We start from the raw sequence: 23,696 nt of genomic DNA on the forward strand, positions 1-23,696 counted from the left end.
CTCGCAAGGCTTGTGCGCTAGGCGATGCTTCATTTGTTTAGTCATCAATAAAGCATTTGCCTGACGCGCCCACCCATGGTGGTTTCTCAGTGCGTGCGACAGCTTCGCATGAGGCATGGTATCTCTCGAATACGATACTACGTCGTATTCAATGGAAGAGCTGAATGCTACAAGATCTTTCGATGAGGAAGAAGCCACAACTGGCAAAGGATCTGCCAGTGTGGTTGCTCTCTCAACCGTAGCTCAAACGCGCGGCTCAGGTGCCGACACAGAATGTTCAGTTAGGTGCGTGTATTCGACTTACACAGAATCCCTCGTGTCTTCAATGGTTATGAAACATGCGAATTTTCCACACATTTCCCTGAGCAATGGAGCAATTATGTATGTATACACGGTCTTACATGCTCCAGGTTGACTCATTGACCTATGTTTCCATGATCGTTGCACTCAATGAAACATTGCGACAAGCCGCAAACCCTGTATATGGGCTGATTGATAACATCCTGGCACAACTAACTTTTCAACTATGGCCCTTCTTGATGGGAACATATTACACAAGGGTACGCACACACGCCATTTACAGTAAGAGCATGAAGAAGTTCAACCTCCAAATTCAAGATTTCGAACGACTAATATTGCATCCTATGGGCCTGGTGCTAATCCCATTGGAAGAAACAGCTTATTTGTATATAGATTGTGTCCCTCATCCCCGGTAAATTCAAACATTGTAATTGAACGAGCAAGTACTTACGGTCCGCTTGATAAGATGAATCCCTTGAATGATGCCTTCATAACTACCTTTCACCGAAGCCCGAATAGAAGTTCGACCCATTGGTACAGTGGTTAGCACGTGGAGCTGTTAAACTGGTCGTGTGTCGACTATAAAACTCTAAGGTCACTGGTTCGATCCCAGTATGGGTCGCTTTTTTGCCAAGCCCTACAACGATCATATGTTCATACCTTGCTTGAATTACGTTACGACCATAGCACTGTAGTTCAGAGAGTGCTCTGCACCATCCATAAATTTTGTTCCAAAAGGCCTTATCGAACGGTGCACTTTTTTGGTTCTAAGAACTATGTATTACATGCAAATACGATACGAACAGTAACGTCCACTCGTCTCCGATGCTGTTGAATGTATTAGCATGGTCCATATAGTCAGTATACTTACGTCGAGTAATTTTTACCACTTGACCACGGGAGAGTCCAAAATAACGCGCCACTGGGTCGCTTTGTTGGATACGTGGCAGCTGCGACTCTTTCAAACGACTGAAGGTGTCAGCACACACACCATTTTAAGACCACGTATACATACTAGCGATGAAGCAGTTCCGTTTTTTCCTCAGGAGTAAGTACTTCATGCTTTGGCACAAGTTGATGATGCGTGATATTTACGAGGAGGAAAGCTTCTTCGAAGTCCTCCAGCACAAGCTGTAGGCGCATAGCATCAATGACCTAGGGTAAGTACACAATATCACCAGGTATACCTACTTTCTTCGCAGCACTCGTCATCTTATCACTCCAAATAATGATACCACGCGTGATATTTTTCTCCTCTAAAATGTTGATGAATTGTCGCATCGTCTTGACACCAACATTGCGTTCCATGGAGTAAAAGACAAACAAACGCTCTTCCGGCTTGTCCTTATGCTGTGTGAAAAAGTTCATGCGATTCCTGTCAACAATGCCGTTCGATGACACCTCAGCCTTGAAAGTGTCCAAGTCAACGCTCAATTCTTCCTCTGACACTTCGTAGCCCTGCAAAGGTGTTAGCATCATTCACACAAAGGAACCTCATCATTACATACCCTGTCTGCAACAAGCTCATGTATCGTACGGTTAATGCGCCAGAGGCGCGCAACTTCACGGTCGTCGTTCATCCAGGTGCCTCGTGTGTGCGGCCACACCTTCAGGGCCGATCACTGTCGTGCTCAGGTCGACACTTCTCTTTGCGAGTAATCACGTGCTTCAAAAATCTACGGGCCCTTGCTTTGCCTCCACTTTCCCAAGTGGAACGCTGGGGTAGCAACTAGGTGAGTAGCACGAACTTGCTATGCAACGAAGTAATTTTAGGGATGATCATAGGCATAGGACTAGTACATCACACACTAAAGAAAAAAAAGTTTTTTTAAAACTAGAAGCAGCTTGCCTATTGTTTGTCAAATGCAATTTGGGCAAGCACACGCGATACTTCATCCATGGTATCGTTAGCAGCTCCTTGTGAAGATGAAGTACGTGGCATGTGCATACTCGATCCTCTTGGCATTGATGAAGTGGATGGGGGGACACTACGCATGGAAAGATTCGATCTCGGAGTTGGATCACTAAGAGGATGGAATCCGTCAATGCCGTCGTCCATATCCGTGCCGAGCATGCCCATACTAGTCCGAGATAATGGATGCGATGCGAACGTGTTAACATCCATGCCACTCGAAAGGCTGCTGCTCATCCCATCAGGGTTCAAGAGATGGTTTTGGGCGGATGGAAATGGAGCCCCCACTGAAGCGCGGCTCATTTCTGGTCCCTTGACCATTGATTCAGTTGGGGAAAACGAAAATGGTATCGGTGCAGGCGAAAATGCGCCAAATACATTAGATTTCGATGCATGGCCTCCCATGTCCTGCAAAGATGGAATCGGCGCACCCCAGACCTGTGCTGATAGCGCAGAGCTATCAGTATAGCCAGGGGTATAAAATGGCGATACAAGAGGGGTATTCGCACTTGCTCCTTCGAATGGCATCGAAGGCGGCATGGTCGATTGCTCAAATAATGCCTTGAGATTCTTGTTTGAAGCTGAAGGACGCGGCGGAGCATCATCGTATCGCATTCCCACAGAAGATGGCATCGTTGGATCGACATTGCTGTCGGCCATTGCCCTAGGTGGTGACAAGTGCGATGTTGAGAAAGGCGGGATGAAACTGTAGGGCACATCATCAATGGGCGAACATGTTGTGTGCAACATGACATGGTGCTTAGTGCATAGTTCTTCCAGCGCATTCTTTGCTAAAGGCAACATTTCCATATCGGAACGGTTCAAACGCAATGAAAATGATGATTCCGCCAATGTGTTCTTTGATTTTGCTAAGCTGAGTGACACATTCATCTCCTTCTGCAGGCGCTCAACCAATGCCTCATATTCTGGAGACTCGAGCAGTTTGGAAAGCTCGTTCGAGTGACTGACGAAATAGTCTGCTTCCAGCGGAACATGCTGTAACAACATCTGCACAGCTGCGACTGTTTGGGACTCTGGACCGACGACGAACACTTTATCGAGTGCCGACTCCTTGCGTGCAAACCGGATAGAGCATCGCGTACGGTGCCCAATGTCGTCCAAAACCTCGCTTTTCTCACTCAGCAAGATACGATGATACTTGCGTGGCACACTTACCACTTCCGTTACGAAGTCCTTATCTTTCGGCCCCACAAGCTCCATAACCGAGTTCTTCAAATTTTCCAAATTAGGGGCATTCTTGGACGGCGTCCGTGCAATCACATTATCATCATTATCGATGTATCCACCGAGGGCAGCAAATTCTTCCGCGTTGGAAAATTTCACATACACGCCAAACTTCTTCATAATACGCTGAATGTTTTTGCCACCGACGCCAATAATGCGCTTATGGTAAGCTTCTGGAACATAAAACGACATTTCGGCGGGCAATTCTTCTTGCAGCTGACCAAGACCTTGAAGTGTGGCCTCTGGCTCACGACCATGCACCTCGATAAGGAAGTTGTAGTCATTAAATGGCTCAAAACGGATTCGAACGCCACAGCCTTCCATAATTTTGTTGATTTTGCCATTCTTCTTGCCACTAATAAACTCACGGTGGTCGGTGGCCAATTCCAATTGAAATCGCACCTCGCTCGTGTAGTGCTTGATAGCTGACTGTCGGAGGAAAAAACTTAGACAAGAGCGAACTTCTGCATCCGTGCCGTAAATCTCAACGCAGTTACCTTGAAAGCATACTTCAGCACCAGATGCAGCACTTGCCGATGACAAAAGCGTAGCCATGGCTCTGGTATCACCTTTTGAAAGACCCAAAGAATCCAACACACTGGAGAGAAGCCATAATGAGGCCACATAACACGGAGAAACGAGCTGCATCAGGATGCGGATGCTGCGTTCAACGTCCACGCGAGAAGTACCATGCACAGTGACCTGACCACGCTGACTTCCAATCAATGGAAGCTCAAGGAATGTACTGTTGTCCAACATAACCTCACGAAGAGCCTCAAGGCGCTCAAGCAGAAGCCAATCTAGCTTGCGTGGCATCAAAGTGACTTGGCGTTTGACTTGGTTACGGCTCTTCTTCGAGAGTGCCTGGAGCATTTCACGAGCTCTTGATACAGCCTGTGGTGGTCCTGTTACATATACTGTGTGTCGGCGTTCTTGCACCTTGGGTGGCACGGCGCTTTGTAGCACGCCAAAGAAGGGAGAGGGTATGTAAATGTTGGCACCGGACTCGCGCTCAATCGACTGGATGGTAGATCGTTTACGACCTGCATTCACATGCAAGGTTTTGCTGTCCATGTCGATGGTATCAATATAAAGATTGTTGAGTTCGTCCAGCATGATGAGGACCTGGACACGGGCATACTCAATAGGTTCGATGCCACCCGAAATAACCAGGGACACTTGCGATTGGGTGTCTGTCGCTGGCTTTCCGTCTGCGGAGGCTGCATCGACAGGCTCAATTTGCAGCAATGTGCCAGATTCTTGCATGATCTGGTCCAAACGCGAGCGGATAGCTGGTTGAACCACGTCACGACCAGGTTGCATTATATCGGATGACTCCAAAAAGATTTCAAGACGCCATGTAAAAGGAAGCGTTTGGATCAAAAGGCCTCGCGCATCATTCACCTGCGTCTCGGTACCACACATGCTTATACTAAAACGCGGAAGAGCAGGGTCCAGGATTGGTGTAGGACTAGGTTGGATCAAAGTATCAGACGAAGCTGCACTTGTTCCTAAAGAGAGCGGTGCTTTGGGGCTTTGAGTCGATTTAGGCGAGGCACTGACAGGTGCTATCCGCACGGCAGAGTTGGAAGTGACGCCATCCGTATCCCCATTAAGTGGCGGTACCGTCGAAGCTGCATGGATGACACACCCATGGATTGACATGGCATGAGCACATGCATTGTGTACGGCGCTGGAATACGCTGCCTGACGAGGTCCCAAAGATGATGAGGGGGTGGATAGGGCGGAGGACACTCCGAATGGATCAGAGGTGGTATCAGTCAGTTCCACGCTGGGTGTACTGGTGGATGCCGATGGACGCTGTGAGCCTGGCGCGAGAGACAAGGGGATCGGCATGGCAACACCGGGGCGACTTCCAACAGCTCGAGCATCAGGCGGTAAAACGCTACCCGACGTCTCAGAAGCCTCCGTATGTTTGTGCGATGTGCTTGTCGCATCACGCGGGACACTGAACGCGATAAAATGCATGTCCATCATAATCAGGCCGCCTTGTGCGTGGAGCGCGACACGCTACCGATCGCACACGGCTGGCAAGAAAAAGCGCGGAAAAGCAGGCTAATACCTATCTTTCACAAAAAGACAGGCTTTCAGAACACAAGTCGCGAGTCCTGTTACCAAGCTCGCACTTACACACCCACCAGGGGAAGAATGGATGGATGGAGGTCGTTTTGTCACGGGCCACGAGTACCGAGGTGCCGACCGACCGCGGCAGGTCAGCCCACGTCTTGGCTTGTTACTCAAGGTCATTTCGATGTACCTAATAGGGCAGAGAGGATTTGGCCGCTGACAGACGAGCCTGGTGCTGCGGGTGAACGCCCTCCTTTTCGGCCGATGACGTCGGCCGGATAGGTAAATGTAGGTCGCTCCGATTCATTCGCGAGCTTATGCATGCAGGGTAAACATCTCGCAGGTCATTGCATAACTGCGCAGGCGGAACGGTTACGATTGCCAGGACAGGTGATAGAATCTTGATCCTGTCCGTGGATTGGCAAGGGTTGGGGCGGCCAAACGCACCCCTCGTGAGCGGCATGACTGAAGGCCAAGTCGCGAATCGCACCAAAGAAATGGACGATCCGATTATGGCTGTCTTGTGCGAGACTTGCCAAGCTGAAATCACCGATGAGGAGGCTGCGGATGGTGTTGTGCACATGGCCGGGGCGTACTGGCACATGGAATGCTTTACATGTATTACTTGTGGTCGTCCTGTGCCGTTTGAGCAGGATAATGTCTTGCTTGTTGGGTCACAGCCTATGTGTGGGAGCTGTACATTCAACTGCATATCCTGCGGCAGCCCGATCACGGATGAGGTTGTCTTGTGTGGTCAAGATCCATATCACACGGCATGTTTCCGCTGCGGTGCTTGTGATAAAAAAATGGACACGCAATCGTTTTCCACAGTGGATGGACAAGTACGCTGTGAGAACTGTCAAGATAAGTCGGATGCGCTTCTGGCTGAGAACAAACCCCCGCTGGTCCATGCTGAGGTTGAGCAGAACAAACAGGCATCACCTTTTCATATCGACTCGGCTTATCACCAGGAGACGCCCTATGAGGCGCCAAAGAATACAACTGAACTTGCCTCCACGGATGCCACAGCTTCTCAAACGCTAGGTGACTCTCAGAAACACGAACGCTTGTCGGATGCGATTCAGTCCGAAATTCTGCAAGTGTACTATTCCTCCCACAACGATGGTCCTACACCGCCACAAGAAGAGATCATTCAACGAAAAACCACTTCTAATGCCTCGGTGTCAAGCACTGTGCAGGACCTTTGGACGCGAGTACACTCGGTGACTGAGTCGGATATTCTGCGCTCGCTGTCTATGCATGACAGCGAGTTCGAGGCCCTGATTTCGACGCCCGAATTTGCCGCGCGTCGTAGCTCCATATTTGGCCCGCGCAGCCCTTATGCGTCCGGGTCCATTTCCAACAGTATCAAACGGTCGCCTGTTCTCGACGACAATGCTTCATCTACATCTTGGTCGGCCACCCATCCTGAGCATGCTGCGGCGCTATTAGACGAAATCTCTCAGCTTCAAATGCAGCGACACATGGCTTTGGCAGAACTTTTGAGTGTACAATCAGCTCAGCAACAGCACCAATCGTCTGACGACAAGTCTGTTCAAAATCGAGTCAATATGGTACTCACTTCCCTGTTAGCGCATCTTGACACAATTAAGGGTGAATATCGTCGTGAGCTCGAGTCACTGCTGCTCATGCAACATTCTGTTCGTCAGGAGCTCAAACCGATGATGCAAGTACGTAATACGCTCATGCAAGAGTCACAGTCTCTCGCTGAGCGAATTGACGAAATGACGGAGCACTTGTCCCTGCTCGAGAGTCAAAAAGACTCTGAGACAATGAAGGATCGCATGCCGCCTCACGAAGAAATCATGCCTGACGCTGCAAGCGATGCTCCCGAGTCGTTGGAAGAGACCAGGTCCAATGCGCCAGCGATATCGAGAGAGCTTGCTTCGGGCAACGCTAGTTCTTTGTCTAGCTCCCATGCCGATCAGTCGGAACATGTGCCGCCCAACACGACGCTAGAGAAAGAGCTACCTGCTCAAGACCAGGCGGAAGATGCTGCATCATCTTCCGTGCTAGTACCGAGGAATGACCCAGTATCGCCTTCGAACCAGCCCGATATGTCGATTTCTTTGGAAGATACTGCGTCACTGTCGTCCACTGGACCTTCAAACATACCTTCAACTGTCACTACCAATGACCCAGTGGCTGTGACACCGGCGCCACCTACGAGAGCCGTGCCACCGGTGCCCAAAGTCGAAAAGGTGCCTAGCTCATCGCCCGTTTTGATCCCATCTGCGACTGTTCCACGAAATGAATCGTCGTCATCGTTTTCATCACAAGGTCTCCCATCATCGTCTCACTCCTCCAGCGACCGCCTTGACGGCATAGAAAGCACTAGAAGTATACCTGCCCCGACGCCATCAATCCAAGCACCTACCAACAACTCCTCTTCACCCACCACAAGCTTGGACCGTCGGGATGCGTCACTTCCCCCGTTACCGTCTCCCCGCAAGTTTCGTTGGATACGACCTCGTATACCCAATGTATCAGATTTAAATGCGTTTGGCGAAACACTGCTTCTCCCTGCGCATGAACTAACTAGGCCTCTGCGTCTTTCTTCGTCACCGGGAGGTATGTCCAACGGGTCCAAAATGTCGCACTCTTTCGAGCGCCCGAGCGAGTACAAGCCAGCTCCAACATCCCCAGCGGCTGCCACGTCACCACCTGAACAGATGCCATCAACCTCGACTTCCCATTCTTCGGCCACACCCACATTAGCCCCGCCTGTGAGCGCACTCTTTACGCTTTCATTAACACAAGACGGTCCGCCTCTACCTGCGAGATCCAAATCTCATGTGACGTATGCGCCACAAGAACCCAACGTATCGACTTCTCTGCCACCCAAAGTGTCCATGATGGGTCGACCGCTTTGTGAGCAGGCTGAGTTAGATGGAAGTAGCGTGCCCCTAGTGGTGCGTCGCTGCTTAGAAGCCATTGAAGTGCATGGATTGTCGGACGAAGGTCTCTATCGCAAGTCTGGGAGCACACAGCAGCAGCGCCATATTGTCCAGTTGTTCGACAACGGAGCTTCGTTTGACTTGTGCGACGAGGATCAATTCAACGATATCTCGGCTATCACAGGCGTTCTCAAAAGCTACCTGCGTCAATTACCTGAGCCCCTTGTGCCATACTCTATGCATGACAAGTACATTTATATCATGGAGACCCCTGATGCGCTGTCCATTCCAGCTATGCGCTTGCTATTAGAGCAGCTTCCTAAGCCACATTACGACACACTACAACGCCTTTGTACTCACTTGAAGGTGGTTCACGACCACAGTCATCAGACTCGTATGTCAGCCCGAAACTTGGCCATCGTATTCGGCCCTACCATCATGCATGCCCGTGAACCATCTGTCGAGCTTATCGAAACACCAATTTATGCCCGAGCGGTGGAATTTCTGATTGAACACGAAGCCGCCCTCTTTTCCAACCCACACACATAACTGTACATACATTCTACACGATTTTTGTGGTATTCATCACCGGTGTGGTCAGCACCTCTGGACCATACTCCAACCTGGCCTGCGGTAGTGACCAGAAGGCGTCTTCTTCCATGCGCATTGGTTCACGCACAAGACTCGATCGGGCACGTCGCGCTCGCGCTTTGCGTCGAACGGGCTGATAGGTCCACGTCTGGGCGGGCTTCGAATCCGGCATATCCTGCCACGGCGAAAAAAACACCTGCATACTTGCATCCAGTGCACCGGCTGTGGATGCAGGTAGTGATGGTACGGGATATGCGTGCGTATAGGGTGCGATTCTCTCGAGGCAAGGATAGGCAGTCATATCTGTTGAATACAGGCTGAGTTCATTCCCACAAAGAATGATGTGATCCAGCGCTTCTTTTTTCCAGTTGGCACGTAGAAGTGCCTCGTACAGCTCTTTGGGACAATGCGGCATGTATACCAACGTGGGCTCCGATAGTTGATAGGCACCACAGTTATTCTCCTGTGGCAGTTGTGCTTGTTGACGTTGCACTAGCGCCACATCCATGTCATCGAATTGAGGATCAAATACCACAACCAAAGGTTGTGTTCCACAGCGCTTGCTTATATGCTGGCGCATATCCTGCAACAATGCCCATTGATCCCGGGCAGCCGGCACTGACGCTGACCCAATGCCCAAGCATAGGATTTGAACAGGTGATCTTTCACACACAACCGCCATCATTTCTATGCGTGAGTGCATGCAGACATACGCTCCCAGTTTTTATAGGCATCATGGGCCTCCATGACAAGTCGACGCTGTTCAATGTCTCGGCACCAGGCATCTACAAGCTCCTGCGTCATGAACGCGCACAGAAAGCGTGCACCTCCACCGACCTCTGTCCAGAGCCATGTGGGATCGATTGCCGGGAGGACCGGCATCGATTGCCGTGTTTCTATGCATTCTCGTGTCCTATACCACTCAAACGGAGGCAATACAATACATACAACATACTCTGGGATACAAAAAGCCTCTTTTGCTTTTGTATGTAACGCATAGCAGTTTTATGTTCCTGCTGCCGATCCACTTGGCCTTGATACACGTGTGCACATCTCATTCTGTGCCACACTGTTGTGCCATGCTCAAGCGCGACACGAAAAAACAGCTGTCACTGGCCTTTGGCTCTGAAAAAAGCAGCTTAGCTGCCAACATAACTCGTTTGTCCTGTGTGCTCTTCATACTCACGGTTGCGCTGACCATTCCCTCGGTGAGTTGGTTCCTGGCTGTGCCCCTCACGAGCATGGCCAATATCACGTCTATCTATAACACTTTTAGTTTATGGGCTCTGGTTTTTTCCGTGTACTTTTTAAAGGAACCATGTTCTTACCTTCAAGTTATTGCTGTCTTGTTGGGCCTCGTAGGTGTGGTCTTGTCGGCTTATGGCGGCGCAACGCAACCTGCTATCATCGCGGGTCTTCAGGGCGGTCGCGTTATTTCATATGCACTGTTGGGCGATGTGTTGGCTCTACTAGGAGCTATATCTATGGCCGCTTACGAGATCTTCTACAAGCGCCTAGCCATGATACCCCAGGACGAGTTGCGCGGCTCGTTTCAGCCATTGTCTTCGGACGAACTGTCGGAGCATGCACCTCAGGATGAGATCGAGGGCGAGTTGCCTTTTGGGCTCCATCCCATCATGATGATGACAGGTATCGGCGCCATGACTTTGTGCCTTTTCTGGATCCCACTGTTGTTCTCACATCTCTTTGGCATAGAGAGGATCGAATGGCCTACGAGTGGGACTACACTCCTATGGATTCTTCTCAGCATTCTCTGCGGCACCCTGTTTAACGGATGCTTTGCCATTCTGCTTTCTCTTTGGGGCCCCGTTCTCGCTTCCATGTCCTGCCTGCTCACTACCGTTCTGGTCCAGCTCACGGACGTCTTGCTCGGTATTCCGTTCTCTTGGATTAGTATGGTGGGCAACCTGATTATTACTGTAAGCTTTGCGTGTCTCCTGCCGTGGTAAATTCAGTGTCCTGCATAACGCATATGCTCTCAACGTGGCTGTTTCATGTCAGAATACGCGCGCCACGTACTGCGTTTGTGGGAAGAAGTCAAATCCACGCACACTCTGGATCTGGTACGAAGGACACGCCCGAAGGAGCATACCCGTGTCGCGTGCCTGGGTCTGTCATTGTAAGAATAGTCGACGTACATGAACATTGCATGACACATAAATGATGTTTCGTGGTCGTAGGGCAACGAGCTGATCAATAAATGCCTGATCGCATCCCCGGCGAGGAGGATCAATCACGACCGTGGTTTGTGCACGCGGAAAGGAAATCTTTGAAAAAATGTTTTCTGCCTCGCCTGCCAGAAAGTCGGCATTGAAAATATGATTTTGCCGGGCGTTTTCATTGGCACATTCAATCGAGCTGGCACTGATTTCGACCCCTGCTACTTTGTCAAAGAGCGGGGCCAGGGACAGCGCGAAGAGGCCTGAACCACAATATGTATCCACGAGATACCGCGGCTTATCACTAGCTGGAAGCTGTGACCGCACATAATCCATGACGAGGGGAATAATAGAGCGATTGTTCTGGAAAAAAGCACCGGCCGGTGTTGAAAATTTGGTGGAACCAACACGCTCATAAACGGTGGCTTTGTGGTCAGTGACGGCCACAGACTCTTCGCTATCAAACGACTTCAAAGAGTCTCGAAGAAGCAAGGTAGCCCCATTTTTAAAGCTTCGAATTGACTCGCGCACCCTCTGACGTTCCCGTTTCATTGCCTCATTAAGAACCGGTGTGCCGATAGGGCACTCCTCGATATCCATGACACGACCCGTGGAAGGATTATCAAATCCGATAGCCACATCGACAGGCTCTGCCGGTACTTCTTTTCCGTACGCACGGCGCAATGAAGCTGGGAGATCAAAATGCGGCGTGAGCTTTGTGCGATAATGCATCCTCTCAGGAGATGGCATGGTTGGAAGCACTTCTGGCACGAGCGACGAGTCCAACTTAGAATAATGCATGAATGCGCGTCGCACTACTTCCCGTTTTAGCTCCAATTGCTGCTCATAGGGGATCATCTGGTATTGGCAACCACCACATTGTCCGAAATATCGACATTGCACAAGACTCTCCTTACGCATGGACGCATTCCGTTCCAGTATTTCTACAATGCGCGACTTGAAAACAAATCGGTCAGATGCATATGGATACACACGCACAACTTCGCCAGGAAGTGCAAATGGTACCACCAAGAGTCGGTCGCCTTGTGGTGTGAGTGCAAGGCCGTCGCCATGTGAGCTAAGTCGATCGATCTTTACCACGACCTCTTCACCGAATGGTGGCACGCGCTCAAACTCCTCGTTCCGCGCTAAAATCTCATCTACTCGCGGCTTGCCAAGCATCTCAAGAATGTCAAACAAAATGGGCGGATCACCATGTTTTAGCACTTGCTTCTGGTAGGCTTTTTGCAAATTGTGCACACGCTTTCGATCCCGCTTTAATGCCACTGTCCGTGCTTTTTTCGATGGTAGCGAATCTGTCGGACTAGGTGGAGAGTGCGCCTTTTTAGCTTGCATCATAGTGACTCGCGCAGCAGTCAACGTCGTGGAAGACACTCGTTGCATGCCAACCGCGTGCTACTTTTTGCTTACCAATGGACCCTTGTATTTTGAAACATTCGTGAATTATCTTGGCCCTCCACCTCTGTGCCCTTACCGTGCCACCATGTCCGATGGCAAGGGCATAGGCCAGGTAATCGTCCTAAGTGGTGGCAGCGGCTATAATAATCTGGTGGGAGCAACGCCATCAGCCATATATGTTATGCCAGGTACGTAACTTTATTCTCTTATCCAGTGTCGGACAATGGCGGTACGTGTCTCATTTCGCCGAGCTGATACATGCTTTTCTGGGGTGCTCGTGCAGGTTCATCATCAGGTACGAGCGTCATTCGTACTTACGCAGAAATTATTCGTGTTATGGGAGGACCATCGATCGGTGATATTCGCTCGCGTCTTGCACGTCTGGCAGCCATCGCCGCATCGAAAAATCACCGTGCATCACAGCTTGGCAACGCCGAATCACGAGAAGCCATGTCTGACCTTCTTTCGTACCGCTTACCACTGCATGGATCACATAAGGAAATTAAGCAAGAATGGATGGACATATTAGAAGGGAAACATCGATTATGGCGTGGCATTGATCCAGAAAAGCGCGAATGTGTGCGTGGCTTCCTCGTGTATTTCCAAAGTGAGGTTTTACATCGAGCTCATCGCAACTTTAATTTTCGTGGCGGAAGTATCGGCAACTTTTTTCTTGCATCCATGCAACGCTTTTTCCGTTCCATCCAAAGCGCCATCTTTCTATTTTCATCCATATCAGAAATTCCTCATGCCATGAAGAGTTGTGACGTGCTTCCCGCAATCAACACGAATAAAACGACCACAATCGCAGCCGAATTAGCAGATGGATCTATTCTTGTTGGTCAATGCGAAATATCACACCCATCCTATGAGGTCATTCGGCGAAGTCGTATGAGCACACATACACGACCTCTTCGCCGGCTTTCTGAACTACAGGATTCTGTGTTTGGTTTCGGACCCCAGGGTACTGAAGAGCAATTACAACAGCTAAGAATGCGATCTCTGGGTAGCATGAGTGATGCACGTACATCATCGAGTGCACTCAGCCTGGAAGATTCTGATGATAGTGCCGACGATCAGCTACTTGATGATGAGCCTCTTGAAATGCCGGAGCTTTTTGAATCAGTCGGGAATATATCTTATGTACCAAAAGAGGATGCAATGCCTCTACCAGCGCCTATTGAGCGTACGTATACAAAAACTTACGCAGGCGTTTTCTATGTGAATGTACGCTACCAACTGCTAACCGCAGTCGTATCGAAATGAAGTCTTTCCTCTACCAAACCCATCATATCTTGTTGGATTGCAACGCAGCCGTGTTCTCATTTATTCTTGCGGTTCTTTGTGGACCAGTATTATACCATGCCTTATACTGCGTGGCGTACCTCATGCTATTGCTCGTTCACCTTCGCTTAAATACAAGATACTGCTCTTAAATTCGAAGCATGACCGAGAAACTCATCGAATGACTGGTATTGGCTTTGTTAAGTACGTCGCATAATATCTGACTCAGTGCTATTCTTCGCTCTTTGAAAAAAATCCACGAGATTGACATGGCAGGGGAAGAGAATGCTTTTGCTGTGACAGACATCATTACACATGTTATCTATGTTCGTCAGGGTGATGTTTGGCCATGCATAGATGAGCTTGGCGAGATCGGGATTCAATGCTACGGTGTGGACTGTGCAGATATCCGGGAGCCTTTCATCACGGAAGCTCGTGCGTACAACATGTTCTTACGCGTCAGAACTAAGGCAGGCATTACAAGATATTGCAGGCAATACCGATCCAGCTTGAAAGCGGCTAATAGTCATATGCCAACCAGTAGATTGTATGTATTAATTGCAAGAGGAACAACCAAGCTACATAAAGCAAAAGCCCTGAAGAATGTCGAGGAGCAGAGATCTGAACCATGCTCGTGCGCCTCAGGCGTATCAAGAACGCGCTTGAAATAAAACGCAGCTTATATTGTGAATATGATGTACTTTTTGTGCAGTGTGCCTAGACTGGAACGCGTCTAATTGACACCGTCAGCGGAGCAGTCACTAGTGAAAATGTGCTTGTAGCCTCGGCGAGATGTTCACAGAATAGTACATTTCCAGTGAACATCATGTTCAAGTAAGGTGAATGTAGTTGAAGTTTATATTTGATCAGACATATTTTTGGCCGCCTTGGCTTGTGCTGATATGAATCAGTCGAGCGATGTCACGAGGAAGTGTTCATAACCAGGAAGGAGGTCAAAGCGAGGTGGGGTACATTAAGCCAATCAAAGAAGGCATGGATTACTTACATTCGCTGCCTGGCGAACCGCAAGTAATTTTGTTTTCTTCATGGATGCAGCGTTTACGCTGGCATTGCGCTTACGCTCGATAAGCACTCAAATTTATGGATGGAAGCCAGACAGGCATAGTCTACCACTTGAAAGTCGAGTGGCTCAAATTGAGCACGCTCTTGGAGAGGCCGTAGTGCCCCACGTATCTCTGCAGCGTTTACTTAATCAGAGTATGTATACGAACTACAGTTCTAACTGAACAAAGATGAATGTATTCAAAAACTACTCAAGGAACTGCCAAAAAATGATCTTGACGCTGATACACAGCTAGCTTTAGTGCTAGATAATGCAGCTTCTATGCAAAACTTTGTTCGTGTCATGGAAGCATGCCGTGAATTGGATGAACACGGCGCTACTGGCTCTGGTCAGCTTCAAGAACACGAGCCTCTGCGTGAAAGACTGCAAGCATGTTTGGAGCAGCAGCACTCGCTCGAAACCCAATTCATGGAAGCACAAGCGCGTACCACATCGCTCCTGCAACGCTATGATCTCTACGTCGACCAACTATCGAGCATTTTTGTGGCTCTGGACGCTAAAATTCAACAGATCGAGAAGGCCAAGCTTGGTCACGCAAGAAATTGAAGTGTAGAATATTTGTACATTAGGCACGTCGGACAGATATATTTTCGTCGTTATCGTCCAAAGTAGGTGCAACGCTTTCAGATGTTTGCGACGGCATGTCCTCAGTATTTGCATCATTAGATGACCCATGAAGTGCATGGAGCTGCGAAAGAGCTGTCACAAAGAGGGGTCGTAGCTCACATATTTCCATAGACGATATGTTCGTCATTTCCAAATGCGTTGGATTAATCATCCCAAGTCCGGCGAGTATCTTACTTTGCCTCGCATCACGCAAGTCTTTCAACAATGCTCGCACACGCGATGCATCGGGTATATCTTCCGCCGCATGTTCCAAGAGAAGATGCGCTATGGCCACATAATGGAGTGGAAGAGGAGAGAATGGCAACGTGACTGTCTCTTGTCGCAGAAATTCAGCTAAAGTTTCTGGCGTTAGATGCATGCCCCAAAGCATTCTACTCACCGACACTAAGCCATTCGGGGGGCACAATCACGCACTTTCGCTTCTTTCGTAACAAAATAGCGAGCCATAAAGGTACCTGAGCACGGGCCGGAGGCTCAAATGGGCCATACGTACCGCTTAGCAATCGCACGCGGTCTAACGATATAAGCGGTAGAATATCAACGATGGTCTCTGAGCTGGCCACATACTCCATCTCGGTCGGCAGTATGCCATACCTGGTAGGTGTCGGTAGTGCCATTCGAGATGTGGTGGTGAAATTCTATGCACGCGTCTGTCTTGATCGGGCGTTTGATCGGGCCGCTAACTGTAGGAACTCCAACTGAGCCCTTTTACCCCGCGGTCATCCTGTATTGCGTATGCATGTCGCACACATTCTGCATCACATAAAGTGGCGCTTTGCGTCACTAACACCGTTACAAAGAGTGTGTGTCGTCTTGATTGTCGCTACACAAGTTCTCATTTTCGCCATGGTCACATACTATGGAGGCGATCAAATTCTGCACTCGTTGGCGCGCTTGGCCGCGTGGATTTCCCATTCAAAGTTGGGCATTCTAATTCTTTATATCTCTATGACAGTCTGTGCACTCCCACCTATGCATGGATTCACGACGTGCATCACTCTTTTTGGCATGGCCTTTGCTTCGACAGATGCCCATGCCACCATTTCGGAGCAGGTCTATACCCTTCTATATGCATGGTTCCTCGCCACAATCGGGTTGGTTCTTAGTGCCTGCATTAGCATGATGGTGTTACGTCGAGTGCTGCATCATTTGCATGGCCAATGGCAGATGTTAGCACGCCTCAGAGAAGACCGCCGATTCCAAGCCCTGCAACGTGCTATAACCGAGCATGGCCTTGTCATGGCGACTTTGGCGCGTTTCTGCCCGTTGCCATTTTGCTACACAAACTTACTCCTCGCTTCGCTGGATTCATTATCCTTTGGTACGTTTGCCTTGAGCACCTTTATCACTGCGCCACGGCTTATATTCCCTTTATTCATGGGCGCCAAAATATACGAGTTGAGTGACCGGGACATGCGCGACAGTTTGGATCCCATGTCACAGCGGATGAATGCTGCATTTATATTTGTAAGCATGCTTTTTGCTGTCGCATCGAGTTGGTTTATATGGCATCGAACACGTCGCGCCCTTCATCTTGATCAACTCCCATCTGATGAAGAAGAACCGTCCCTCTCGCTGGACGACGTGCTTTAAAATCATACCTTCATATCCATCCACCACCGATGCAAACGCATAGCAATGCCCTCCATACTACTTGGTGCTGGTCTCACATCCAAGTAAAAGCTCACAGGAGAATTTGTTGAGGACGAGGATGGTGCACGTCCAGCGTAAAAGTCGATAATATATCGCATCGTCTGAGGTGTTTGGTCATCGTCCGACCGTGGACGAACAATCACCCAATCATGTCGGTCGAATGGCATTTCGTAACCGGCCAGGCCGCGGAACCATGCGCGCCATGTAATGTCACGAGGACGCCCAACAAAGTTGACCAGTTGGGGACGGGGCGCATCGGCATCAGACTTCCATGCATCTTCCCATTCGGTGATGCGGCGCCAAGCCTCTTCGTTTACAGCATTGTGTATAGGAACCACCACGTCCATATCCTCTACACGCGCATTGTGGTTTTTGCGCCGAACTGCATTATAAAACTGCTGTGGCGAGGGGTACACCCAATGCTTTTCGTTATCACCATTTGACACTGCATCGGCAGATGCATGCGCCGATTCTGGCGCATCACTGTTGTTTTGGTCTAGGTAATACCTCGGTATAGATGATACTTCTCTCTCATTCGATAGAGCACGCTTAGCCCCACGCTTTGGAAAAGACGCTTGGCTTTTTGCCATGTCCAAGTATGTTTTTTGAGCATTATGGTCAACAGGACACTTGCTCTCTTCTAAATACCTTTCGCGTGTATCATGATCAACAGGACAAGTACCCTGCGATGTTTGATTCGGGTTCTCGGACCTAAACGTCTTGATCACTGATTCTAGAAACCACCATGCCATGGTATGCAGAAGGCTAGTTGCATTAGTCAGCTGCGTAGACATGTCCTTTTTTTACCACAGCTCCTGGGTCTGCTTCCACGTCCGTTACCTAACGGCGATGAGCAGCGTCAGTGTGCGTGAACAATCGCACCTGTGCCTGCATATCATTCGCGAACATTTTGGTCCCATTGTCGAAGTATGTATGCAGTCAGAATCCATGTCTAACCTGCGTAGAGTGTCGCACACGTGCTTCTTCGTCGAGGCCGTCTCACGGTGCCTGAGCTGGTCCGTTACCTCAATGCATCTCCTGTATCTATTCCCGGACACCTCACCCCGAAAAGATCAGAACTCACATCAAAAGCTTCTAGTAGGTTATTTCCCTTGCGCGTTGTACAGCAAGCGCTTATTGTTTTGATCCAGCACCATTGCGTCCTGCACTCCAAGCCGACTGGCGACGCATTATCTGGCGAAGAGTTTTTTGAAATTAACCAAGAAGAAGTGCTTTGTCGTTTACGCTTCGGAACATACCTGTCTTTGGCTCATGCATGGGGTGGTGATGATGCTCAAGACGTTGTTCGAGTCCTTTTATACCACGGCCAAATGCGTGTTGCAGACATACTAAGCGCACTTACTCATTCAGACGAGACTCAAGTGCCTGATGCTAACCGGATTGCTCGTTTGCGTGTGCTGCTGGTCAGTATGCTTCAAGATTCAGTTGTACGGCCCAGCACACCCATACAACATGTCTCGCCTTTGGACCGCCAGCTGACGCTAGAACTGTCTCTTCGAAAGACGCAAAGGGGTGTTCCAACGGCTAAATCTCTTCGAGAAATCAAAGCAAAAGTTGAATCTATTATTAACGAGGAAGATTATCGTGATTGGGAAGGTAGCTCAATTGGCGATACTGACGGCCTTCGACTGGGTCTGGTACGGAAAGCATCTAGTGATCAAAACCGTGACAAACGACAAAAGCGACGCTCCAATACTGATGTGAGTGTGTCGCGTGATGATATTGATATTGATTCGAATGTGTGGCTCCGTGTACATTATGACTTTTTCCATATTCGCTTGCGTAACGATATTATCGTGCGAGCTACGACATCTCGATACAATTCAATGACGGGTGAGATTATGCGTTATATGCTTGAAACCGACCGACCTGGGACAGCCCCGTGCGAAAAAGATGAGCGTTCTCGGCCTATCTCTGTTTCCTCACTTGCACATCGAATTCCGAAAGACACTCGCATTCAACGTGGTTTTGACAAGCGCTCCATCATGGCACAGTATGATACGAAACGGTCGGCTACACCGTCGACTAGCGAACTATTGGCCGAGTATGTGGCTGTACTGACGTGCAACGACAACATCTCCTCGTCTGTACACTCCACTCGTTTTTTGGCGCCTTGTGGCTCTGGCAGCGTATCGGGCGCGACAACAGGAACACGTGTCGCCTCAACCTTCACCGTCGAATATGTTAATATTATCAGGCAACTACAACTCGACATGGTTCGTGATGTGGTTGTCGATCGGTTCGGTCCGATCGCTGGTCGCATCTTTAGCATTCTTGTTGAGAAGGGCAAGCTTGAAGAAAAGCACATCTCTAAAATCGGTTTAATCTCCATGGGTGAAACACGCGATATTTGTTCGCGTCTTTTTGCTGCGTCGATCTTGAGCTTGCAAGAAGTACCCAAGAGCAATGAACGCAACCCTCAACGTACATTCTTTCTTTGGTATGTGGATGCGGTTCATTGCAAGTCTTGGCTCCAGGATCAACTCCATCGCACTCTTATTCAGCTGAGCCGCCGCCGACTTTATGAGCAGTCCCAAAAGACTTCTTTGCTTCGAAAATCTGAGCGTACTGATGTACGAGAGGATGCTAACAGTCTACTCACGGATTGGGAGCGCAATGAACTGGCATCTTTGCGTGCCGTCGAAGAAGCGATTACCGTGGCCGAGGCTCGGGTCGTTCGAGATACCTTTGTGCTGCAGCACTTTAGCTGATACACTTTCACATCATCATGACTAATAAAAAATATACGGACTGGCGTGCCTGCCAAGTCTGTGGAACTCGTTTCTGATGTAGAATTTAGACTAGTGTGTTGTTCTATGTTGTTTAGCGATCCGTGGTTGTATCACAACTACGAGTGTTTACGATAATGGACAGTGACTTGGACAATGCACTGATCCAAAGCGAAGCCTTGTACTGCCTACGTCGCGAGCAGCTTGTAAATCTGTGTAAGCGCCGCGGCATCAAAGCGCGTGGCAAAGCACCCGAACTGGCGGACTTGCTGCGTCAGAGTATCCAAGTTCATCAGGCTAGTTCACCTAAACCAATGTCACCTGCGCTTGCCGAATTGCCTCATAGCTCTCCAAGAGCTTCATCTCCCTCGATAAAGAGCCCGCCTATGCCATCACAGAGCCCTGTGCTTCCTCCGCATACCGAGCAATCAAGTCCATTGCTGCATCAGACCGTTATGAATCGCACCACTAGCCGCTTGTCAACTCATTCACGTTCTAGCCATGTGTCCTCAATCATGGCTAGCCCGCCTGTTGATTCGCCATCATCTCCCGTCGGTATTACTACACCCAGAGTCTCCGGGCGTGGCTATGCTAGGTGCGCAAGTCCCCAGCCGAGCCTGCCCGATATGTTACCCATGCAGATGATCTGCGAGATTCCAAATCAGGGCACCGATGTCGGTATTGATTCAAACTCCGCAACTGAGAAAGAGTCACCCGACCGTACTAACACGTCCGAAGATGCCCTTGATTGGCTCATCAGCGCCATAAACGATCAACCTAATGCGTCAGAGGGCAATGCGCCAGAAGTCGGAGCTTCTGCGAGGCCAAAATCAAAGCATGTTTCCATGGATGACGACTCGCGTACAACGAAAAAAGAGCGACCCGCTTCTGCGATGGAGCTGCGCCGTCAGGACCCAGCGTCTCCAAGGCCAACTTCACCGCAGCCAAGGCCAACGACATCTTTGGACGATACACGAGCAATGTCACATGCTCACGCGCACTCAGCAGCTTCGTCTATATCTACACCGCTCACGGATATACCCGCTTTTCAAGCAGTGTCGGATTCCCGTGATGAGTCTAGTGCCCTCACCTCGATTGTGCCAGCTTCGCTCAGGTCGTGTTCGCCCGTCCCTTCTTCAAATGAGAATCGGCAGTATGGCTTACTGAGTCACGATAATTCACATCATGACAAAGCCAAGGCACCCTCAGCACTCACTTCTGCCGCCAATCTCGAAAATGTTAAAGACGTATCAAAAACACAGTTCCATAAAGTCTCTAAGATGGCACGCCGAATGCGATCCATCCTAGAGTCAACGTCACCTGCACAGGCTACGAACTTGAATGAATTTTTGCATTCAAAGAGCACTAAGCGTGCAAAGTATGCACAGGCAGAATATGAGGGCGTGGCGGATCCTGTACTGCTGAGACAGGCACTGTATTCCTCTTCACGAATGCCTACTACGACAGTGCCTGTGATCCATACTAGCCGAGCTGAAGCAGATGAGAATAAGCCGCCCATGGCAATTGAACGGGCGCGTTCGCTTCGCACGACAAGAAAATTCGATGCCACTCGTAGGTCCGTCCAACGCAGTGCTCAAGCTGCGCCTATGGACAAACTTAGGCTAGTCAATGCCCTACGATAGTTGATTAGTTTTTTACGATTTATGATATTTCCCTGTACAACTATCATAACTACCGGTACATGTATATTTCGCGATGATGCCAATATCTGAAAAAAAAAAAGAACTTAATTATTCTTAGAGCCAGGTGCGTCAGGCGATTCTTCGGTCATGAGCGAGTTTGCTTGATCAAAAGAGGGACTTTGTTGGTTCACAGGATCCACAAACTGATTCAAGAAAGAATCAAGATCAAAATCATTTTGGGCGCTTGCTGATACACCATTCACCAAGTTTGCCGGTGAGGATGGATATGTCGCACCAAGGATAGATGAAGGTACCACCCATCCAGGGTTTCGCGAATCTGAAAGCGTGTTATTCTTGGAATCGAAAGATTCATTTTCGATCATGTTACGCGCTTGATTGGGTTCCAGGCGAAGATTCTTCACTAATGTTTGGATCTGGTTTTGAAGTTGGTTTGTTTGATCCATATTGTTTTTCGCCTCTTGATTTAAACGCTCTACATTATGAAAGAGTTGCTCTTCAGGAACCAAATTATCTTTTTCATTCATTTGAGGTATAGGTTGCCGCCAGGCTGGAGGCATGTTGGCCATCAAGGAGCCATAAGGTGTTATAGAGGTCGACATGCCACTTCTCGTATTGCTGCTAACCAATCCGGGTGCATTAGTTTTTGAGGAAGAAGGCATTTTGGGTGTTGACTGCTGGTTGATAGTATGCTGTAAAGACCTTAGAAGCTGCGGATCCAAGCGGGACACATCCAAATTCGAAGCATTAGAGCCCTGTCCTTGGCTAGCTAATATGTTAGCCAACCAGGCTGAGCTATCGTTGGACTCTGGTAGGAAGTTACGCAATGTCTGGTCTGATTGCCAAGCGTCCGAGTCAGTGGAATTGCCATTTAGTATCATATCAGGTGTATAAGAGGAGGGGGACGTAGGCGTCATGCCCAGTTTAGGGGATCCACCATCTGTGTCGCTTGCAGCTTCTGTGAATCGTTGCTCTGCGCTTACGGGCGTAAGCTCTTCGGTATCTAAGTTGGAGGCGTCTTTGTCTTCGGCCATGGGGTCAGCATAAGGAGTGTCACTGATAAGTAGTCGTGCCCGCTTCTGTGGGCGCACCGGTCCTCGAGGCGCATTCTGGGAGAATGCATCGCCCTGCGCTGAAAAATCATGGGATGTCGCACTTCCATCCGAAGGCATGCCAAAGTTATGATAGTCGGCACTAGAGGGGTTTGAAAGAATATCGCCCACGTTTGATGAACCGAATACACTGGCTAAGAAACGCAAAATTCGATTGATTGTATCTTGTTGCCGTCGAACTTGTTGTCGGTTTTCAAGACTCTGTTGCCATAAGGCCTGACTTGAATGCTGTAGTTTAGATAATTCTTCAATGAGCGTTCGCTGATTGTTTTTCAAGCCCTGAATAGCGCCGAGCAAATTCGACATTTGAACGGAGCCAACGAAATTGGATACTTCATGAGAGTCCCCCCGCATGTCATAATCACCTCTCGTTAACGCACCACTCATAGAATTTAAAACACGGTTCGTTTCATCGATAGAGTTGGAATGATGATGATCCCGCTCTTTCCCACTCCGCTTCCGCTGTACCTTAGATAATAAGTCAGGGTGATCGCGATGGAAACATTGATTTGAAAACTCCCAAAGTTCATTTTGAGATGGTTGATCCGATTTCAAAGCACCTTGCTGCAAATGAGGTACTTTATGAAAGCCATACATGTTCAATTGTCGAACGAATGACGAGAAGTTATTGTGCTTGAAAAATCGAGGCAACACTTCTTCACCAAACCGCACATGGTTTGGAACGAGGAACGTATCACCAGCAGGGGACCATCTGATGAGCTCATCAGTATTAGGATCATCGACCATGCTGCGCAACTTGTTAAGGAATGCTGGGTTATTCCTGTTCATCGCTGCTGGTTGTGGCGTCTCTGTCGATGACTTCGATTGCAACGTTGTATTTGGCATCAGCCTTAAAAAACTGCGAAAGTCAT

General features: G+C 49.1%; 15 protein-coding genes and 1 non-coding gene across 16 annotated transcripts; 9 read left to right on the top strand and 7 right to left on the bottom strand.

Moving 5' to 3' along the window:
• Nucleotides 1-115: 115 nt before the first annotated feature.
• MRET_1659 (uncharacterized protein) lies at nt 116-716 on the top strand (the record flags this gene model as incomplete). The annotated part of the gene is made up of 4 exons (XM_027628286.1): nt 116-285; nt 309-381; nt 411-560; nt 588-716. The coding sequence occupies 4 exons, from the start codon at nt 116-118 to the stop codon at nt 714-716; spliced, it is 522 nt and encodes a 173-aa protein (XP_027484777.1).
• A 108-nt stretch (nt 717-824) lies between these two features.
• MRET_t0025 lies at nt 825-922 on the top strand. Its single transcript has one exon. It is a non-coding gene; the product is annotated as a tRNA-Asn (tRNA).
• A 159-nt stretch (nt 923-1,081) lies between these two features.
• Nucleotides 1,082-1,880, bottom strand: MRET_1660 (DNA-directed RNA polymerases I, II, and III subunit RPABC1; the record flags this gene model as incomplete). Its single annotated transcript, XM_027628287.1, has 5 exons — nt 1,082-1,128; nt 1,172-1,269; nt 1,316-1,455; nt 1,492-1,758; nt 1,809-1,880. The coding sequence occupies 5 exons, from the start codon at nt 1,878-1,880 to the stop codon at nt 1,082-1,084; spliced, it is 624 nt and encodes a 207-aa protein (XP_027484154.1).
• A 269-nt stretch (nt 1,881-2,149) lies between these two features.
• MRET_1661 (KH domain protein) lies at nt 2,150-5,455 on the bottom strand (the record flags this gene model as incomplete). The annotated part of the gene is made up of 1 exon (XM_027628288.1): nt 2,150-5,455. One exon carries the CDS (start codon nt 5,453-5,455, stop codon nt 2,150-2,152), a length of 3,306 nt encoding a protein of 1,101 aa, XP_027484155.1.
• Nucleotides 5,456-6,006: 551 nt separating this feature from the next.
• On the top strand, nt 6,007-9,012 carry MRET_1662 (RhoGAP; the record flags this gene model as incomplete). Its single annotated transcript, XM_027628289.1, has 1 exon — nt 6,007-9,012. The coding sequence occupies one exon, from the start codon at nt 6,007-6,009 to the stop codon at nt 9,010-9,012; it is 3,006 nt and encodes a 1,001-aa protein (XP_027484152.1).
• A 13-nt stretch (nt 9,013-9,025) lies between these two features.
• Nucleotides 9,026-9,858, bottom strand: MRET_1663 (protein involved in microtubule-related processes; the record flags this gene model as incomplete). The annotated part of the gene is made up of 2 exons (XM_027628290.1): nt 9,026-9,741; nt 9,768-9,858. The coding sequence occupies 2 exons, from the start codon at nt 9,856-9,858 to the stop codon at nt 9,026-9,028; spliced, it is 807 nt and encodes a 268-aa protein (XP_027484153.1).
• Nucleotides 9,859-9,905: 47 nt separating this feature from the next.
• Nucleotides 9,906-11,024, top strand: MRET_1664 (DUF6 domain protein; the record flags this gene model as incomplete). Its single annotated transcript, XM_027628291.1, has 1 exon — nt 9,906-11,024. The coding sequence occupies one exon, from the start codon at nt 9,906-9,908 to the stop codon at nt 11,022-11,024; it is 1,119 nt and encodes a 372-aa protein (XP_027484464.1).
• Nucleotides 10,990-12,638, bottom strand: MRET_1665 (tRNA (uracil-5-)-methyltransferase; the record flags this gene model as incomplete). The annotated part of the gene is made up of 3 exons (XM_027628292.1): nt 10,990-11,062; nt 11,095-11,186; nt 11,214-12,638. The coding sequence occupies 3 exons, from the start codon at nt 12,636-12,638 to the stop codon at nt 10,990-10,992; spliced, it is 1,590 nt and encodes a 529-aa protein (XP_027484465.1).
• A 100-nt stretch (nt 12,639-12,738) lies between these two features.
• Nucleotides 12,739-14,450, top strand: MRET_1666 (uncharacterized protein; the record flags this gene model as incomplete). Its single annotated transcript, XM_027628293.1, has 8 exons — nt 12,739-12,841; nt 12,868-12,882; nt 12,937-12,948; nt 12,976-13,839; nt 13,864-13,880; nt 13,906-14,141; nt 14,167-14,372; nt 14,401-14,450. The coding sequence occupies 8 exons, from the start codon at nt 12,739-12,741 to the stop codon at nt 14,448-14,450; spliced, it is 1,503 nt and encodes a 500-aa protein (XP_027484462.1).
• Nucleotides 14,451-14,983: 533 nt separating this feature from the next.
• Nucleotides 14,984-15,567, top strand: MRET_1667 (uncharacterized protein; the record flags this gene model as incomplete). The annotated part of the gene is made up of 2 exons (XM_027628294.1): nt 14,984-15,155; nt 15,191-15,567. 2 exons carry the CDS (start codon nt 14,984-14,986, stop codon nt 15,565-15,567), a joined length of 549 nt encoding a protein of 182 aa, XP_027484463.1.
• Nucleotides 15,568-15,586: 19 nt separating this feature from the next.
• Nucleotides 15,587-16,265, bottom strand: MRET_1668 (GINS complex subunit 2; the record flags this gene model as incomplete). Its single annotated transcript, XM_027628295.1, has 2 exons — nt 15,587-15,990; nt 16,028-16,265. 2 exons carry the CDS (start codon nt 16,263-16,265, stop codon nt 15,587-15,589), a joined length of 642 nt encoding a protein of 213 aa, XP_027484476.1.
• A 118-nt stretch (nt 16,266-16,383) lies between these two features.
• MRET_1669 (golgi membrane protein involved in vesicular trafficking and spindle migration) lies at nt 16,384-17,241 on the top strand (the record flags this gene model as incomplete). The annotated part of the gene is made up of 1 exon (XM_027628296.1): nt 16,384-17,241. The coding sequence occupies one exon, from the start codon at nt 16,384-16,386 to the stop codon at nt 17,239-17,241; it is 858 nt and encodes a 285-aa protein (XP_027484100.1).
• A 2-nt stretch (nt 17,242-17,243) lies between these two features.
• MRET_1670 (cytochrome c heme-lyase) lies at nt 17,244-17,891 on the bottom strand (the record flags this gene model as incomplete). The annotated part of the gene is made up of 1 exon (XM_027628297.1): nt 17,244-17,891. One exon carries the CDS (start codon nt 17,889-17,891, stop codon nt 17,244-17,246), a length of 648 nt encoding a protein of 215 aa, XP_027484094.1.
• A 160-nt stretch (nt 17,892-18,051) lies between these two features.
• Nucleotides 18,052-20,033, top strand: MRET_1671 (DNA-directed RNA polymerase III subunit RPC3; the record flags this gene model as incomplete). The annotated part of the gene is made up of 2 exons (XM_027628298.1): nt 18,052-18,228; nt 18,267-20,033. The coding sequence occupies 2 exons, from the start codon at nt 18,052-18,054 to the stop codon at nt 20,031-20,033; spliced, it is 1,944 nt and encodes a 647-aa protein (XP_027484093.1).
• Nucleotides 20,034-20,188: 155 nt separating this feature from the next.
• MRET_1672 (cell wall protein) lies at nt 20,189-21,694 on the top strand (the record flags this gene model as incomplete). Its single annotated transcript, XM_027628299.1, has 1 exon — nt 20,189-21,694. One exon carries the CDS (start codon nt 20,189-20,191, stop codon nt 21,692-21,694), a length of 1,506 nt encoding a protein of 501 aa, XP_027484186.1.
• A 104-nt stretch (nt 21,695-21,798) lies between these two features.
• MRET_1673 (heat shock transcription factor) lies at nt 21,799-23,670 on the bottom strand (the record flags this gene model as incomplete). Its single annotated transcript, XM_027628300.1, has 1 exon — nt 21,799-23,670. One exon carries the CDS (start codon nt 23,668-23,670, stop codon nt 21,799-21,801), a length of 1,872 nt encoding a protein of 623 aa, XP_027484185.1.
• Nucleotides 23,671-23,696: the final 26 nt, after the last annotated feature.

Source organism: Malassezia restricta, chromosome III (assembly GCF_003290485.1).
Source record: "Malassezia restricta chromosome III, complete sequence".
Classification (NCBI taxonomy): domain Eukaryota; kingdom Fungi; phylum Basidiomycota; class Malasseziomycetes; order Malasseziales; family Malasseziaceae; genus Malassezia; species Malassezia restricta.